The sequence below is a fragment of the Ursus maritimus genome, unplaced genomic scaffold (genome assembly GCF_017311325.1).
Source record: "Ursus maritimus isolate PB19 unplaced genomic scaffold, ASM1731132v1 scaffold_9, whole genome shotgun sequence".
Classification (NCBI taxonomy): domain Eukaryota; kingdom Metazoa; phylum Chordata; class Mammalia; order Carnivora; family Ursidae; genus Ursus; species Ursus maritimus.
The window spans coordinates 6818559-6838206 of record NW_024427107.1 but is presented as its reverse complement, the minus strand read 5'-3'; the positions used below and the strand labels follow the sequence as shown (position 1 = coordinate 6838206).

Here is a 19648-nt window from a genome sequence, read left to right as displayed (position 1 = left end):
TGTGTGTGTACGTGTGTGTGTGTGCAGCTAGCTGTCTTTCATTAATGCAAAGTCATTAGAAATGCAGGAACTCTTCTAACTTGTTGCTTCCATGATGCCAGTTTCAGTAAATAATGGTTTTTCGGAACAAAAACAAACTTAAGAGGCATCTGGAGGGTGTTCTCACTGCAGGAGCATTAATACTGCTCGACTTCTTAAGCTTCTTTCGTAAGCAGAAAACATCAGTACACAATGGGTATGAAAAATCAAAGAGAAAAAGAAAGGATGAATTTGACCCAAGATTTCTAAGAGAACTGGAAGTTACATTGTGAATTAAATAACACAATCTTTATTTAAGCTTTGACATTTTTTCCATGTCTTATTTTTTAAAAGTAGAAATATTTCTCAAGGAGATAATGTGTTCTTAAAAAAGTGAAAAATTTATTTTGTGTCAAGTTTGTAACCTGAGTGTATTGTTATTGTTACAGTAGAACAAGAAAACGTTGCTGAAAGCTAAAATAGTTGCTCACCATGTTTAAGTGCTATTCAGTAAAAGAAGCCCCATGGTTAGATATATTTTGGTAAATTTTTGAGCTACAAAGAGGACAACATTCTTCAATCTTCTAGAAAGGAAAAAATTTATTTTTAAGAAATCCAGCATCTGCATGACTTCTTTGATAAAACAAAATGCCAGAAGGCCATGAAGCAGAATTTTGAGAAAAATAATACAAGGTCTTTGAAAACATATTGCCTTTTTCTTTTCTTAAAAATTGCCTCTACTGTGTATTGTCAACATGGATAAGTCTCAAAAGCATGCTGAGAAAAAAAAAAAATCAAGGAGATTAAACATTGAAACAGTTAAAGTTTGCTATGTACTTTAAAGAAAAAAGATTTTATTTATTTATTTATTTATTTATTTATTTGAGAGAGAGGGGCAGGGAGGGGCAGAGAGAGAGGGTATAGAGAATTCCAAGCAGACTCCACGCTGAGCATGGAGCCCGACTTGGGGCTTGATCCCACAATCCTGAGATCATGACCTGAGCCGAAATCAACAGTTGGACGCTTAACCAACTGAGCCACCCAGGTGCCCCACCAAATATTTTTCCCCCTCCAGCACATGCATTTAAATGCAGATGGTATTGCATTGTATAACTACACTGCAATATATTTATCCATTCTCTGTTCATGAACTTTAGAGACCTTTTCAATTTTTCTCAATCAGATTAATGCTTCAGTGAATCCTCTCATTCAGGTCTCCTTTTGCCTAGGTGCAAAAGGTGCAAAAAAAAAACCTAGAGGTTTTTTTAGGGTAGAGTATTATATTTAGAAGGCTATATATTTAGCTTTCACATATCCAATCCTTGTTGGTAGGAGCACAAACAGATTATGTTTTCTCCTTCATTTCATTTGCTTTTTTTTCTTCTGGCTATTATATTCTTATCTACCTCCTGAAGTTCTTTCTTTATATGTTCTAGGTTAATGTTCTTTGTTTGTTAAATGCCTTGTAATTATCTTCTCCCAGTATGTTCTATCTGTTCATTATACTTCTGATCTTTTGTTAAACACATTTTAAAAGTAGTTTTATTCAGATATAATTTGCACACTGTAAACTCACAATTTAAATGGTAGAAGTCAACGGTTTTAGTATATTCATACCATTGTGCAGCCATCACCATGATTTTTTTTTTAAGATTTTATTTATTTATTTGACAGAGATAGAGACAGCCAGCGAGAGAGGGAACACAAGCAGGGGGAGTGGGAGAGGAAGAAACAGGCTCATAGCGGAGGAGCCCGATGTGGGGCTCGATCCCATAACGCCGGGATCACGCCCTGAGCCGAAGGCAGATGCTTTAACCACTGTGCCACCCAGGCGCCCCCATCACCATGATTTTAGAACAGTTTATCACGGCAAAATGAAACTGTACACATCAGCACCCATTTCCCCTAGGCCTAGGGAACTGCTAATCTACTTCCTGTCTCTGTGAATTTATCTATTCTGGACATTTCACATAAATGGAATCATACGGCATGTGGCCTTTGGTGTCTATCTTCTTTCACTTAGCATCATCTTTTCAAAGTTCATCCAGGTTTTAGGGTTTCAATACTTCACTCCTTTTATGGTCCAATCATATCCGACTGTGTGGGTATATGCCACATTTTGTTCATCCATTCACCAGTGATGGACATTTGGGTTCCTTCCACTTTTTGGCTGGTATTAATCATACTGCTGTAAATATTCATGTACACGTCTTTGTGTAGAATATGTTTCTATTTTTCTTGTTAGACACATTTTATATTTTATTGTAGTCAGATTTATGACTTTTTAAAAAGTCGTTCTTCCCAATACCAAGATCAGAAAGATAATATCCTGTATTTTATTATTGGCTACTCACATTTAGGCCTTTAAACTAACATCTGGAATTGATCTTGGGTTTGTTTGTTTTTGGTAGGGAGAGATTGGGTTTTGTATGTGCTGCAATATAGGAATAGAAATATTTTTGTGGGGGCGCCTGGGTGGCACAGCAGTTAAGCGTCTGCCTTCAGCTCAGGGCGTGATCCCGGCGTTATGGGATCGAGCCCCACATCAGGCTCCTCCGCTATGAGCCTGCTTCTTCCTCTCCCACTCCCCCTGCTTGTGTTCCCGCTCTCGCTGGCTGTCTCTATCTCTGTCAAATAAATAAATAAAATCTTAAAAAAAAAAAAAAAAGAAATATTTTTGTGGATTTGGATACCAGGTAGGGTGACCAACTTTCCTGGTTTGCCTGGGACTCACAGGTTTTCTGGAGCACAGGACTTTTCAGTGCTAAAACCAAGACAGTCCCAGGTAACTGGGATGAGCTGGTCACCCTAATACCAAGTATCTTGGTATTTATAGAATTATTGATTCTCTCTTTTGTTAATACCACTTTTGTCATATGTTGATCATTCTCTATATTTCTTTTATTGTCTTCCATCAATGGGAAACTATCTGTGATACTTCTGACTAATCAAGAAAACCATTAATTTGGAAAGACAATGTAATTTTTCTTCTAAGGAAGTCTGAAGTTATCTGATTTGTCTACCATGAACATGAGATTACTTGTTTATAACCTTGGATTTACACTTTTTAACACAAAATTAAATATGATGTTTTATAGCTATATGTGTCCATGACTGTTACTTGTTTCTCATGACTACCCTCTGGGTTCACTTTTTCTTCCTGAAGCACACTCTTTCTTAGTTCTTTTAGGGAGGGTCTGAAGACAGTTAGCTCTGTTGACCTTTGGATGTCTGAAAATGTCTTGTTTTACCCCCACTCTTTTTTTTTTTTTAAAGATTTTATTTATTTATTTGAGAGAGAGAGAGAGACAGCCAGCGAGAGAGGGAACACAAGCAGGGGGAGTGGGAGAGGAAGAAGCAGGCTCCCAGTAGAGGAGCCTGATGTGGGGCTCGATCCCATAACGCCGGGATCATGCCCTGAGCCGAAGGCAGACCCTTAATGACTGAGCCACCCAGGTGCCCCTACCCCCACTCTTGAATTATAGTTTGACTAAGTTTTCCATTGCTTTTCTCCAGTTCGTTGAAGACATTGCTCTATTGTATTCTTTTAATTGAATCATAATGAACATACAATGTTATATGAGATTCAGGTGTACAATATAACAATTCGACATTGTTTCTCATTGTTCTACTGTCTATAAAGTACACACACAATATGTGAGGCAGAAGTATTGGCTGTGATGATGGTGTCTAAGCACAGCTCTATAATTTATTCACCATAGTTGGTGTCAGTAGAAGGAGCCTGCTCTGGAAATGGCACGCCACCACCTGCTATGTTCACACCACCAGTCCTGTACATGTTCAGAGCACAATCTCAGACTCCTGTGTCCCTCTGAGGCAGCAGAAAAGGGAGGGTGATGGGGTCAACAGGAGTCTCCTCTGCACCAGGGTATCTCTGCCCATCTCTCAACATCATCTCTAATTATCTCACTGAAACTGATTAGTGGGGTGAAAGACTGGAAGAAGGGCTAAAATGAAATCCCGTCACCACTGGTGGGTGTCCTCCTGATCTAGGGTGGGTCCTGAACACCCACGCATGTAGGGTGTGCCAAGATGGGCCTCTCCTCTGGTTTCCTGCCGTGTCCTTTAGATTCCTGAAGGCTGAAGCCTTTCCTGGAGTGCCAGACTGCTTGGCTCCTGCCAGCCCCACATCTCTCATATTCCCACTTGCCATCTGGGGTTTTGCTCTGGACAGGCCAACCACCCACCATCCTGACTCCATCAGTCCTCAGAGTGTTGTATTGCTGGGTCCCATCCACCAGATCGGAACTTCCTGGAAGTTAACACTAGCTCAAATCAATCAAGAGACCAAATTTTCCTGGACATTTAATGTCAGCCTCCACCTGCTTCCCCCCAATTATAACAGTCCTGTCACCGTTGTTGATAGCTGTGCTATCACCTGGTCATCTTCTTTACTGGGGAGTGAGGGCTTGGTCCGACTTGTGGTCAAGCCTACATTAACATACAATAATTTAATTGCCTAAAGTTAGGAACACACTTGGTAAGCATAAGCACTTCTTGTAGTCAAGATTTCAGAAATGCCACCTAACGGTCCCATGATTCCTAGGTGTAAACTCTATACATTTCTCCAGATCTTTGACAGTGACTCAAATGGTCAAGGATATTTTCCATTCAAGTTGTGTATCTCTCTTTCAAAGCAAAGATTTTGCATCTTCTTGTACCAGTAAGTTAGCTTATATTTTTATATTCTTTTGTTAAGCATATGTTTTGACATTTCTCTTTATGAAAACATGAAATTAATAAAAGAAAAGCAGAAGATAAGCTCCCTCTACTTAACCTTAATCTTTAAGACCCACCTTAAATTCGAACTCTTCTACAAATTAATTAAATAATTAATTATTTATTTATGTTATTATTAACATATAATGTATTATTTGTTTCAGGAGTACAGGTCTGTGATTCATCAGTCTTACACAACACCTAGTGCTCACCACAATACATACCCCCCCAGTGTCCGTCACCCAGTCACCCCATATCCCCACCTTCCTCCCCTCCAGCAACCCTCAGTTTGTTTCCTGAGATTAAGAGTCTCTTACGGTTTGCCTCCCTCTCTGGTTTCATCTTGTTTCTTTTTTTCCCTTCTTTCCCTATGATCCTCTGCCTTGTTTCTTAAATTCCACACATCAGTGAGATCATATCATTGTCTTTCTCTGATTGACTTATTTCACTTAGCATAATACCCTCTAGTTCCATCCACTGGAATGTCGTTGCAAATGGCCAGATTTCATTTTTTTGATGGCTGCATAATATACAAAGCCTTAATACCAAGTAGACTGCCTTGAGTTCACTGCTTCCTAACCATCTAGTTATTGTTTCTGCCCAAATATTAATATTCGATCACCAATGGCCTTAGACTGTTCTTTAGTTGTTTAACACACTAACTTGATTTCAGGGATTGGAACAGAAGTCCCTTGGGCACTGGGTGTTATACGTAACTAATGAATCATTAGACACTACATCAAAAACTAATGATGTACTATACAGTGGCTAACTGAACGTAATAAAAATTTTAAAAAATAAAAATTTTCAATGGGAAAAAAAATTGATACTCTTTTTTAAAACAGCAGTTTCTCAAGTCCCTTGAGAGCTGGAATACAGAGCCCCTTCGTGTGTGTGTGTGTGTGTGTGTGTGTGTGTGTGTGTGTGTGTGTTATGTTGTTGTCCTTCACAGATCCCAAATCAGTGTCAGGCATATAGTAGTTGTTTAAAGGGGCGTCTGAGTGGCACAGTCAGTTAAGCATCCAACTCTTGGTTTCGGCTCAGGTTGTGATCTCAGGGTTGTGAGTTTGAGCCCCATGTTGGGCTCCACATTTAGCATGAAGTCTGCTTGAGATTCTCTCCCCTGCCCCACCCCTCCTGCTCATGCTCTCTCTGTCAAATAAATAAGTAAATATTAAAAAAACCCACAAAAAACAAGTAGAGAGTTAATCATAAGCTGACACTACTCAGGGGTACCCTCTGCCAGTCAGGAGCACATGACTGAGAAAAACCCCAGCCTTACCAGGAACAGCTGCAGCAGCAGCACCAGCAGAAGCAGCAGGCGTTGGACCCGCGGTCCCCCGCTCCGGGCTGGCCTGGCGTGGAGCCACTGGTCTCCTGGGCTGCAGGCATCTGCCGTTTCCGCATCTCCGACTGCTCAGATCTCATGAGCTGCAACAGTGCAAGCAAAAGGGGGGCCAGTTACCACCACACATGGCCAGAGAGTCAGTTGTCTGGATCACTGAGAAGACACAATTATGACTCTCTCTAGGTCATTTCTGCAAATTCTGGCAAAATTTATATAGCCAACATTTCATGGCAGTTATCTGCCAAGCACTGAGAATAAAAGGATGAATGGAGGGGGTCCCTGCCCTAAGGCGCTTCCAGTTCAGGAGAGCACTCAAACACTGACATCACCTACACGAGGCCATCACGGTGACAGCTACGATGAGAGCATTCCGCAGCCTTGATGTCCCCTTTGGGGTGAACTGCCAGGGAGCAGTCCCAGGTGACAGCTGAGTTAGGGATACCCACAAGGCATGACTGTGAGCACCGTGGGCCAGAGCGTGCATACGGGAGGAAGCCAGGCCAAGATGGCAGGCATGCAAACAAGGCAGGAAGACGGAAGTCCTGGGAGGTTGTCGCTTTCTGAGACCCCCTGAGGTTCAAGTCTTAACTCGCTGTGAAACCGTGAAGAAGTTTTGCCACTCCAATATGTGCAAAGGACCTAGACCCCCGCCTGCTACTTAGTGTTGCTCAATTATTCCCAGGAAGCAAGGGAGGGCTGGGGACCGTGGCCTGCTCTGACCTGTCCTGCCATCTGCAAGGACAGTCACCCTGGCCTGCCTCAGTGTACAGCAAGCCATTGCAAACAAGGTCTATGCCCTTCAACCCATCCTTTTTCTGAGGACCACAAGAATGGCCGAAGGAGAGAAGCATTAAAGCAGCGTTAAGAACGAGAAATTGCCACGTGCACTTTTCCATTTGATACTATCGTTCGATTGTTGGTGAAGTAAAAGCAAAAAATACCAAAGCTACATTAAAGAATCTTAAATAAGACTTGGGATTAAATTCTCGATGTGTTCTTCTATCCCAACACTAGATTTATCTCTTCCTACTATTACTGATTCTTATACTCTATTGGACTTTATTTTTTTTTTTAAGATTTTATTTATTTGACACGGAGAGAGAGAGAGCACACAAGCAGGGGGAGCGGCAGGCAGAGGGAGAGAAGCAGGCTCTCTGCTGAGCAAGGAGCCCCATGCGGGACTTGATCACGACTGGAGCCAAAGGCAGAGGCTTAATCGACTGAGCCACCCAGGTGCCCCTGGACTTTGTTTTAATGATTATAGTTTTAGTATATGTTTTTATATTGGGTAGGTGAAGTTCTCTTCAGAAACTTAAAAAAAACTTGTCTTTGGCTGTTCGTGTCTGTTTTCTCATCCAGTTGAATTTTGGAATCAGCTTTTCAAAGTCCAGAAATAACCACGTTAGGATTTTGAGTAGGACCACATTGAATTTATAGGTCTATTTATGAGACAGGACATCTGTTTGAGTACCTGCCAAATCAGGATGACTCCTCGGGAGTAGCCCTTTTAATTATCCCAGGATGTAGTTCCAGGAGCGCAAGAGAGACGCGGTCAAGTGTTTACCGTCCTTTCATCCACAGCCAGAACAACGCTCACAACTCCCGGCCATGATGCCCAGCCCGAGCAGTCCAGGACGCCTGCACAGGGGCGGCTCGCTTGTTCAAAGGGTGGAGACAGAGACATTTGTCCAATTCACAGCCACGTTTTATGGGCACCACTGGGAGACAATCCTCTTTTAATGCCCCTGGGGTAGAAACCTGGTGCTCCTCCAGGCATCTGCCGCATTGCAGAGACACAGACTGACAACAGTTTCCCTTCATTCAAGACACTGAGGGGCAAGAACGAGCCCACACAGGCTTCAAACAAAGATGCTGGGTGCAGGAGATGCCCCAGGTGATTATTTTCTAAGAGATACTGATGCAACTTGTCTCATTAAAAAGAAAAAAAATCCCAACAGCTTCCCAGAAGGAAGGATTGTGACGAGGTAACGTCAACGTGTTTCAAGGGACTACATTTCCAACATCTTTGCAACACCGGGTCTTCCCAATCAGTACGTGACATATGTGTTCACTGAGAGCCTCTCTTCTGTAGATTTTAAAGACTTTCCTCAAACAGGTCTTACATATTTTCGATAGGTTTATTTCTGAGCATTTTATGGATCCAGTTTTACTGCTGTTGTAAATACTTCGCTGCTTCAAGTTTCTAAGTAGTTATTTTGGCGTATAGGAAGGCTAAGGGTACCATATCTGGCCTCCCCGCTGAATTCTCTTATTAATTCTGGTAGTCTTTGTACTGATCCTCTTGGGTTTTCTAGGTGGATAATCATACCGTCTATAAATAGTCACACTTGTCTGTTTACTTTCTGTATCTTTCCAAGTACAAGATCCTTCCTCTCCTTGGTCTTACTTCACTGGCCAAGAAGTTCCATAAATATTGAAAAGTAGCAGTACTTGTAGGTGCCTTTGACTTCTTCATGACTTTAACAAGAAGACTGATGGCACTTTACCCATATGTGTGATGTGTGCTGGAGGTTTCCGGGAGAAGATAGTTTTACAGAGTTAAGCATATCTTCTTCTATTAGTTACATAGTACAGAATAATTTGTGCCTGCTTAACTTACTATTTATTTTACCGAGAGATGGAGAGTGCGAGTGGGAGTAGGGGCAGAAGGAGCAGGAGAGGGAACCTCAAGCTGACACAAGCTCTGCGTGGAGTCTGAGGCTGGGCTCGATTCCAGGACACCAACATCATGACCTGAGTGAAACCAAGAGTCAGCTGCCCAACTGACTGAGCCACCCAGGAGGCACCCCCCCATCTTACTACTTAACATATTTTACTTGCTTGTACACACCTCATGTTTGTAAATCCCGGGAAGACTTAATGATTTAGGGAGCAAACTCTGAGAGAACATCATAGGGTTGCTCATGACTAAAGATAGCCTTCAGAAATCAAAGGCAAATGACATCAAAGTCTGTTCTCACACATTTTGGAAAAAAGCTCTATTGAGGTGAACAAACATACAGTCTGCGCAAACTGTTTAAAGGGTATAATTTGGTGAGGTCTGGCGGGTACATACCTGTGACACTGCCGCGACAATCAAGACCACATCATCCACGCAAGGTTCCTCACACCCCTCAGGAGTCCCTCCCTCAGGCCCCTCTCTCCTGTTCCTGCCCTCACTCAACAGTCACTGACCTGCTTTCTGCCACCAGATGTTAATTTACATTTTTAAGAATTTTATACAAATGGGATCTTTTTTGTCTGGCTTCTTTCAGTCAGCATGATTATTTCTCGAAGGTTATGTGTATCAATCATTCATTCCTTTTTTTAAATTTCTGAGCTGTATTCCATTGTCTAGATGCATATCATTTGCTTATCCATGTGCCTGTTGCTGGCCTTGCACCTTATTGATGGCTCCTGAAAGGATTATATATATAAAAGTTACTGTCTTCTTTTGAACCCAGAAGTCTTTTATCAGACAAGATGAGTGGTGCACGTGGCTGACACTGTATTAAAATTTACAGCACTGTAACAGTTGCAATGTTCCTAGTTTGTTCTTCTACATTGAATAATGCTTGATGATTATGGTATTTCTTGGATTAGTCATGGTTGTTAACCATTTTCCTCACTTACAATTCCTCCTTTATTTTCTTAGTGTTCCATGTTTCAATTCATCTTCATAGAGTTTCAACTTAGCTTCATAATCTATTTAATTTTTCCTCTGTTTAACATTAGAATTTCTTGTATGGTTTCTTGGAAACCTTACACGTGGTTCAGTAACATTGACATCTTGAATCATTTAAAACTTTGGATAAACAAGAAATATATGCTATTCCTATAAAATCTACGAGCAACCTATTTCCTCTCAGTTCCAAAATTTCTAAATGAATAACAATGGTTTTCACTCAATTACTAGGTGTTGGAGTGTTCAGTGGAGGAAGTAGTTAGTCTTGACGATTTATGCCCTGCTGAGCCGTGGTGGGATACGAGAGTGTGGGAAAAGGCAAAACGTGTTGATAAAATCTGAATATTAAATAGTACCAAAATGTTGATAATTGTTGAAGCTGTGTCTTTAACATATGGACTTCGTTATACTTTCCTCTCTACATTTTTTTTTTTTTTGACAGCAAGGATGCAAGCTGTGGGGAGGGAGAGGGAGAGAGAATCTTAAGTAGGCTCCACGCCCAGCATGAGGCCTGACCCGGGGCTCCTTCTCACGACCCTAAGATCATGACCTGAGCTGAAATCAAGAGTTGGATGTTTAACCAGCTGAGCCACCCAGGCGCTCCCTTCCTCTGTACAATTAAGTATGTTTGAAAATTTTCTTTTAAGTTTTTAAAATGTTGAATTCTATCAGTTAAAAAAAATCTATTGAGAATATGAATCTATTAAGAATATGAATTTTCTCCTTTGAATAGTAAATGAAGTAAATTAATGAATTTCTTAATTTTGAATCACCTTTACCTTACTAAGTAAACTCTTCTTGGGTCTAAAAGATGGTTATTCTTTTATTATACTGCTGAAATTGATTTGGTGATATTTATAAGGAGTTTTAAAAAAATCAATCTATTTTTTAAGAATAAAGATTTATTAATTTATCTGAGAGAGAGAGGGAGAAGGAGGAGGAGGGAGAGAATCTGAAGCAGACTCCACAGAGCCGATGCGGGGCTTGATCTCACAACCTGGAGATCACAACTTGAGCAGAAACCAAGAGTCGGAGGCCCAGCTAACAAAGCCACCCAGGCACCCCTATCTATCTTTATTAAGAAATTACTTTTGTCCATCCCGAAGATTTGCAGAATTTGCCTGTAAAATTACTGAAATCTCTCAAGACTGGCTTGTTGACTATGTTTTCAATTTCTTTTTTGATTTGTTCTTTTTCATCTTCTTCCTTTCTTTGAGTCGATATATTTTTCATCTCCTGTAAAAAAAATCCATCCATGTCATCTAGTTTGCAAATGTACTGAAACTCATTATTAATAGTCATCTTATCACTGTCAGAATGCGATGCTTTAAACTGCTGCCTGCTTGTTTAAAAGACAAATGTGTAATTGCTTATGGGATAGGTGCATATTTAGTGTCATGAAATATTTGTAGAGACTTAATTTTTCAATGTGATAGCTAATTAATATGAAGCCTAAAAACATGTATTATAAAGATTTTATTTATTTATTTGACAGAGAGAGAGAGAGAGCACAAGCAGGGGGAGCGGCAGGCAGATGGAGAAGCAGGCTTCCTGCTGAGCAAGGAACGAGATGCAGGACTTGATCCCAGGACCCTGGAATCATGACCAGAGCCGGAGGCAGAGGCTTAACCGACCGAGCCACCCAGGCATCCCTAAAAGCATATATTGAATGAATGCTACCTATTTACAAGATTTTTAAAATATGTCATTGGTATGTATTAGCTCAGCTAGTCCTTGCAGACATTGGCATATGATCTGATGAGCCAAACTAGCTTCGCGTATCTTTTTTCCTTTGCCTTCACCATATCTGTGGGAGAAGCCTGTACACATTTAATTTCCATTTATTCTCTCTAAATAACATGGAATCAGTGCTTCTTTATCATTGCTACTGTTTTGCTCTTCAGGCGAGTGTCTGGCATAGACTGCTGGGCATCACCTCAGTGTCCCCTGGGATGTCACATGCATAATGCCCCAGTAACTGGCTGCCTTTGCTTGAGAAGTTATATGAATGCAAAACCAATGTCAGTGACCTCAGATGCTTTATTCTATAATTTATGGCATTTAAAGAGCAGCCTGAGGAAATGGGAATAATACAGGTTGGCAATTTATTAAATATTCAGATCTTAACCGAAAGATAATCCTACTCAAACATGGCTTTTCCCCAATTCCTAGGAACCTGGCATTTAAGAGAATTCTTTCAAAGTTCACGTAAAAGCCAAGGCAAACTCATAATCTTGATCACACTCTTTTAGTAATTTGGAATCAAAAGCAGTATCTTGTTAGAAAAAAATGTAACCTAACCATAATTAGCTCAGAAAAGTTATTTATTTTATGGTAAACTTAAACTTTCATTATAGTTTCTTACCTCTGAGAACAGCCATTTTTGAATTACACATTGGGAATATGATGACATATAAGTACTATATGAAAAAATTCTCTCTTAAGGCCTAGGACCTGAGCTCCTGTTAGACTCATAGACAAGATCCCAGTGAAGGAGAACCAAGAACCTTAGAGGGCATAAATTCAAAACCTTCCTCAGCAATTCTTAGAAAATGATCTTACCATCAGGGGACAATTCAGGGCCCTGAAAGTTAAACCAATATATTAAGGAAAGTAGAGTAAGGCCAACTTCCCATGAAGGCAACCCAAATCCCAAATCCATTTATACAGCCTCTGAGTTCATTTTTCTTTAACACACCTTGGCTCTTGAAGTATTTTCCCTTTGGGCAGTACTCCATTGTGGATCATGAGTATGAAAATTAATAAAGGGAAACCTCACTAAAATGGAGTCGGGAAACCAGAAGGGGGAGCTCTCACCCCTTACCAGTTGATGTCAATTACAGGAAGAACTGCCAATTACACACCCCAACAGAAGAATCTCCAACAGGAAAGAATCATCAATTACAGGCCACAACAGGAAAAGATACACATTACATCTCCTCCAAGAAATCAACTACCCCAGCAACTCAGCCAATGAGAAACCCTCATCACCCTGAACTCTTGCTTTTCTCAAATGGACATTTTTTCGAAACAACCTCTCCCCCAGCTTCCTCCTTCTCCATAAAATGTTACTTTCCTTTGTTGGACTAGCCTATGGTTTTCTGCCGTGGCTTGCCTGTCCTAAGTTGCAATTCTCTGCTATTCTTGAATAAACCTGTTTTTTGCTGGTAATATAAGTTTTATTTTTATCACAGTAAATTTTATGAATTTCTGTTTTCATTTCCATTATTCTTTATTTATCTACTTTCTCGAAAACTACTTTGTTAGTTTTCTCCTCACCTCTGGCACTAAATTCTTAGTTCATTTATTTTCCATCATTGCTGTTTTCCAATTAATGCATTTTGGGCTACACATTTTTATCCAATTACTGCTTTGATCATAACTATGAGTTTTGATATATGGAACTACTGTTTAATTCCAAAGAGCTCAGATCAAATTTAAGCTCAGATTTCTTTTTATCCAAGGTTTTTCAGAAGTTTATTTTTAATTTCTTGGCTAGCCTGTCGTTAGCTTATATATATTTTTTGCACTGATTAGAAAATGTGACCTCTATGACTTTCCCACTTTTGAATATATTGAGATCTGAGGGTAACTTTCTTCAAGGTTTAAAAGGATGTAGCTTTGCTTACCTGTAGTTTTATGTTTTCCAGGATGCTGTATAAATGAAATCATACAGTATGTAGTCACCTCTAGAATTTTCCATTCATTTTCTGGGATCATAATGTCATTGGGATGCAAGAAATTATTAGCCTGGCCACTTGCCTCACAGCGGAATCATTACTTCCCAAACCAATGGGGTCTCTCTGATTCTTTAAAAATTTGTAAAGATTCTTTAAATTGTAATACAGATAAGAAGGATGTCAACACGTTGAAAACATCAAATGTTTCACAAGAAAGGTGATTCATGGGCTCGAGGAGTTGTTATGCAGCCCCCTCACCTGAGATAGAGAAGAGTGGGAATGGGGTGGGCACAGAGCACAGGACGCCTTGCGCCCTCGCTACCCATGAACTCGTCATTCCCACCACACTCTCCTCACGGTATGTTGCAGAAGTGACGGGTTTGAGTTTTGCCCTTCCTCTGTTTTCACACTGAAGGAGTTACAAATGAAGTCCAAACGGGGTGGGAGGAGAAGGCTGAGAACTATTTCTGGTATTTTATAGCTTCAATAATTCCAAATATATCAACGCTACTAGGTCGACTACAAATGAGCGTGAGACCCTGCGTGTGACGCTTCCTCTCGCACTACAATGGCACACGCGAACTGTACGTCCTTTCCCGTCATGCCCCCCGAAAATCTTTTCAAATGGCTGAATCTACACCAGCAACAATCTCCCCTCCTCGGGAGCAGCTTCTGTTCGTTTATCTCGCGCTGCTTGCTGAGCTCCCACGGCCAGTGGGGCCGGGCCCATTAGAACGGTGGTGACACTCCAGGAATATTCTCTGTGCTGCCGCCTCAAGAGACTCTCATTTCCTTGTTCTGCAGTAACATTTCTCAGTATTTAGCAGAATTTGCTCCTAATTTTACCCTGCTGTTGGTCTTCCTACCATTTAAGTTTCCCCAGCTTGAAACAGCTTTTTCTAACATGATTTTGCCCTGGATGCACGATGAGTTTTCACAGATACCACCTTTAAGTCTATATCCTACACCCTGCCCCTGCCCCTTGGCAAGCACAGCCAGGGTGTGCTCAACAGCCACGTGGCAGATGGCTGAGTGAGCTCCTGCGGGTGCTGGCCACGCTTGTTCTTCGTGCTGGGTGCTCAACTGCGGGGGGCAGGGGAGGAAGCCAGGCTCCAGGTCCCTCTCAGAGGGCGCCTCACTTCTGAAGAACTAGAGAAATTCAGGTGAACGGGCTGGGGAAAGGGACTGTTCAAAGTCCTTACACAGGTTGGAGGGAGGTGCAAATCGGGTGTGATCAGCACTGGGCTTCCATGCCCGGAAGGGGGTCGCTTCTGAGGGTGTGTGGCTTTCAGGCTGGTTAACCTACAGGAAGTCTCTCTCATTCAAGAATCTACACCATGAAGTTTGAAAAACAGACAAGGTGAAATCAGCAGGACCCATTTCACTCCTGAACGCTCCTGGGTTTAGCTACTTAATCTGAAAACACCAACATGTGAACGCAGCTTTCTCTGAGTCCCAGAGTCCCAGCGTTAACACCAGATCACCTGATGCTAATTAAGTCACAACCAAGCCCACTGCCTGCCCAAGGCTTCCACCTGTTACTCTTAGCTGCTGAGAAATGAGCTGAACCTAGGTCAACAGTGATGTTTCTATTTTGTTTAGCTGAACCCTGAAACAATTTCAAGTTTGAGGGAAAGTCGGCACATTACCCTGTGGTACAGTCATCACCAGAAAGAAGTACAACTCACTCCAGCTCATGAAATATTAATGAAGAGCTGGCAGTTACTTGCACTGTCTTCAACATAGTCAACTGGACCAAAGCTCCAATCAGAGCTGTATCTTTCACTTTATATGACACAGAAAGCTAGCAGTTTTTAGTACCTCATGGGTTGGTTGGGAGATCTTAGCTCTTCCTCTGTGCAAAACTATGAGTTTTCAAATATTTCTGTCCTTTGATTTTATTGTCTGAATAATTTGGTTGCTATTTTAAGAAAAAGCCGGTTCATTGTTCTAGGAGGGGAAGTCAACTGAAAGCTTACTAATAACAATAGGCATTTTAGAATTATAATTACTTCCAGATGGATGCTTACACATGTCCTCACCTCTTAAAAAACACATAAGTATGTTACCATCTGTTTTGCAGTGACTCTGAATGGAAATCTTTACTCTCCTGTTTAAATAGCTGCCACCAAGTTTAAGACTATAATAGTAATGTCTTTCTCTTCTTTTCTGCTGTTATTAAATGGATGTATTATATAACTCAACTTTTATGACTGCCTTTGGGAAATATCAGAAATAATAAGAGTATGATCTAAAGGGAATTAATCAATGGTGCATGTTTTAACTTGTTCTTTCTTAATATCAACCAACAATTAACATTTTTTTGAGTAGTGATTGAAATCTTTATCCCGGCCTTGCCTTATCCCAAGAGACCATGGGGAATTTCTCAAGGACATTGGAGATGGGTGCATTCCCAATGGTAATGTAGCTCAGGGGCACCTCAGAATGTACTAAAGGCGTATTAAAATCTTTGTGGGGCTGCTTTAGGAAATCTTCAGATCATGAAGGAATGTGTCAGGCAGTCATTAGCAGTTTGCATGAGAATTTGTACCAGCTTTTTTTAGTGTTCCTCAGCAAGGAATAGGCCCTCTAACAAGAATTTATGTCAATCACTGCAAATTACTGGAAAAAAAAAAACAGGACAACTTATTTGCAACATGGAAAAATTACTGTCCAAATTTGAACTTATTTCCATGGACAAACCTACCCATTTTCTCCCCTCTTCCTGTCTTGGTAAGCAGTGTTGCTGTCTATCCAGTTGTCTAAAAAAGTTTGAAGCCACCCTCCGCTCCTCCCACTTCCAGCTCTTGGCAAAGCCAAACGAAGACTCCCGCCAAGATGTTTTTCATGTCCATCCCTCTTTTTTCCCCCACATGCCTAGGCCCTAGTTAGCCTCTCTGGCCTTGGATTATGAGGAAAGTCTCCACATCAATCACTCTGCCTCTATTCTGGCTTCGGATCCCTGGAAAAAGGGTAAATTCTGGAAGGAGCTGTGAGAGAGTTATCACTGCCCTTCCTCTCTCTGTGGTCTTTCTTTTTCACTCTTTCTTTTGAGGCAGCATTTTAGGTGGTACTTGGTAGGGAAGGAGTTGACTTTGGGATGAGTGTGCTTTTGCTTGGGGGATACATTTTCATTTTGGAGGAAGGTAAGGCTGGGGAACTGCAGAAGCACAGTTTATTGGGGCACCTGGCTGGCTCAGTTGGAAGAGCATGCAACTCTTGATCTTGGGGTTGTGAGTTCAAGCCCCATGTTGGGTGTAGAGATTACTTAAAAAGAAAACAGAGGGGCGCCTGGGTGGCTCCATTGGTTAAGCATCTGACTTTTTTTTTTTTTTTAAGATTTTATTTATTTGTCAGAGAGAACACAAGCAGAGAGAGCTGTAGGCAGAGGGAGAAGCAGACTCCCTGCTGAGCAAGGAGCCCCATGTGGGACTCGATCCAGGACCCTGGGATCATGACTTGAGTTGAAGGCAGACATTTAACCGACTGAGCCACCCAGGCATCCCAAGCATCTGACTCTTGATTTTGGCTCAGGTCATGATCTCAGGGTTGTGAGACTGAGCCCTTCATCGGACTCTGCACTGGGTTTAGAGCCTGCTTAAAATTCTCTCTCTCTCCCTCTGCCCCTTCACCCCCTCTGTCCCTCTCTAAAAAAGAAGAAGAGTGGGTTTTCTGATGCTGCTCTGGCTTAGGCCCTGAAGAACCTAGAGAGAAGCAAGAACAGTGCTAGGTCATCAGCTAGGTCATCAGGGTTAGAGGCCTGGCAATGACCATCAGCAGGAATGTGGTCTGCTTCTCATTGTTTCTTGTGCCCTATCTCTCAGGGACCTAACTGCTGTGGAAGGTGGCTAGTTGGAGAACAGATGTAGTCAAGATAAGGTTAATGTTAATTCTGGGACTATGTAACTAGCATTCTAGGTTAGTCAAATTTGACACATTTTTCTAAACTGATATTTCTTTTTCTGTAACAATTGTTGGACATCTCATTTATTTATCCAAAATATTTTAAAAAGAAACCTACATCAAAACATTAATACAGTGATTTTTTTCATGATGGTAGAATAGCATACAGGAGGCACTAGAAATAATATAAGTACATGTCAAACAAAACACATATATTTATTCATAAACATACATATATGTATATATACACGCACAATAATGATAGCAAAATGGTTTAATAAATTAACCTGTCCATTTTCATCTAGAGGAAATAAATTGCCAGTGTATGAATGGATTCCACCTGATTCCTCTGTCAAAAATATAAAAATCAGTCATTTTTGTTTTTACATTTAAAAGTTCAGCTTTTGGGGGGCACCTTGGTTTAGGCTTGGGTTGTGATCTTGCAGTTGTGGGATCAAGCCCCACACTGGGCTCACCCTCAGCGCAGAGTCTGCTTAAGTTTCTCTCTCTCACTCTGCTCCTCCCCCCTCCCCAGTCTCTCTCTCTCAAATAAATGAATCTTTTTAAAAAATTAAAAGTTTAGCCTTTTCTTCATTTTCATAGCAGTCCGTAACCTAAAATCAGCTTAATGATACCATGCAGATTCAGCCAACTACTAAAACATAGGGAATGGCACACATACACACACGGCACACCCCAGAAGTGCTGAAATAATGAAGAAAATGCCAAGTATGGTGATGACCTGGAGCAGCCTACATTGCTGATGGGAGTGCACACTGGAACCACCCTTTGGAACACTCACAGAATCCATGAAAGCTGACCATATGCACACCCTCTGACCCAGCCACTGCAACCCCTAGTACCCACTCCTAAGAAAGGCTGCACCAAAAGCAGGCATTAGGATATTCTTGCATGTACTACACATAATCGCCTAAAACTACTCAAATGTTCATCAATAGTAGAATGGATAAACTGTGATATATTCATACAACGGACTACTGTTCAGCAATGGTTGATTTACAATTACCTCAGCATGCGGATGAATCTCACCAGCAACGCTGCGTAAGAGAGCCAGGGGATACAGACTTTATACTGTCTCACTCCATTAAAAGAAAAATACAAGCCCTGGCAAAACTGTCGTCCGCTGTCAGGAGTCAGTCAGTGCTTCCGCTCGGTGAGGAGGTTTCTGGGAACCTGTAACGTGCTGCTGCCACAATGCGGGGGCGGTTACAGGGGTGTGCTGAGTGATGGAAACGGACGAACCCGTATGCGCACTTTTCTATTACTACGGCAGGGTCTCAAAGAAAGCTACGATGAAGACAAGGCAGGCTAGAAGCCATGATCATGGAAGACGGGTGGAAGAGAGGTTTATAATTGTCTGGATGTCTGTCACCTGCCAGGGCGTCTGACTTCATGCGCCTCCCCGGGAACACGAGGCAGGGGAACACCGCGCCTGGGAAGACTTGCCAGCACCAACAGCCGGCTCGCCAGACTCCAGATGCTGGCTTGCCTCCTCTCTCCTCTCTGAGTGTTCCTTTTTGGTCTACTCTTACTGCAAGGTGTTTGCCTTGTGCTTTTAATGTTTTCCAACCTTATGTCAAAGGACCGGAAAGCGTTATGGAGGAGGAACTTTTTAAGATGTGTAATAGCACTGGGTGCCATACACAACTCATGAATCATGGAACACTACATCAAAAACCAGTGATGTACTGTATGGTGGTTAACTGAACATAATAAAAATAAATAAATAAAATATGTAATAGTGATTGAGATACCGTCCGTTTCACACAGAAATCCTACGAAGTTCTTGGCATGAATCTGGAGCCCAATAAGCACAATCATGGCCTTGCAAAAGATTTTTGTATGCTCCAATGTTGTTGGATACTGTCAACGAGACACTGTGAGAAACGGTGGTGGGGACGTGCTCTTCACAAGCTTCCTGGGCACTTTGTTCACAGTTTCTCAAATGTGGAAAATACGCTGAGTCTTTGACGATGTAGCAGGAGGATCAGGCAAAGACTGACCTGATCAGGGCGCCTGGGGGGCTCAGTCCGTGAAGCATCTGCCTTTGGCTCAGGTCATGATCCCAGGGTCCTGGATCAAGCCCCTGCACAGCGGGCTGTCTGCTTCTCCCTCTCTTCCTCCCACCCTGCTCATGCTCTCTCTCTCAAATAAATAAATAAAATCTTTAAAAAAAAAGAATGATCCGATTATAAGTCTAGGATAAAAAGTTTAAAAATAGGACCATGTTGTTTGTTTTCAAAGCGTTTTCCT

The 19648-nt window shown here is 41.6% G+C and overlaps 1 protein-coding gene across 2 annotated transcripts in view; it reads right to left on the bottom strand.

The window, feature by feature from the left end:
* Positions 1 to 19648, bottom strand: part of RGS20 (regulator of G protein signaling 20) — a 73417-nt gene that overhangs the window by 11827 nt on the left and 41942 nt on the right. For both annotated transcript variants that reach the window (XM_008706689.2, XM_008706690.2), the window contains one exon: positions 6041 to 6189. In XM_008706689.2, the coding sequence (XP_008704911.2) occupies positions 6041 to 6189 (149 nt within the window). The remainder of the gene's footprint in view (positions 1 to 6040; positions 6190 to 19648) is intronic.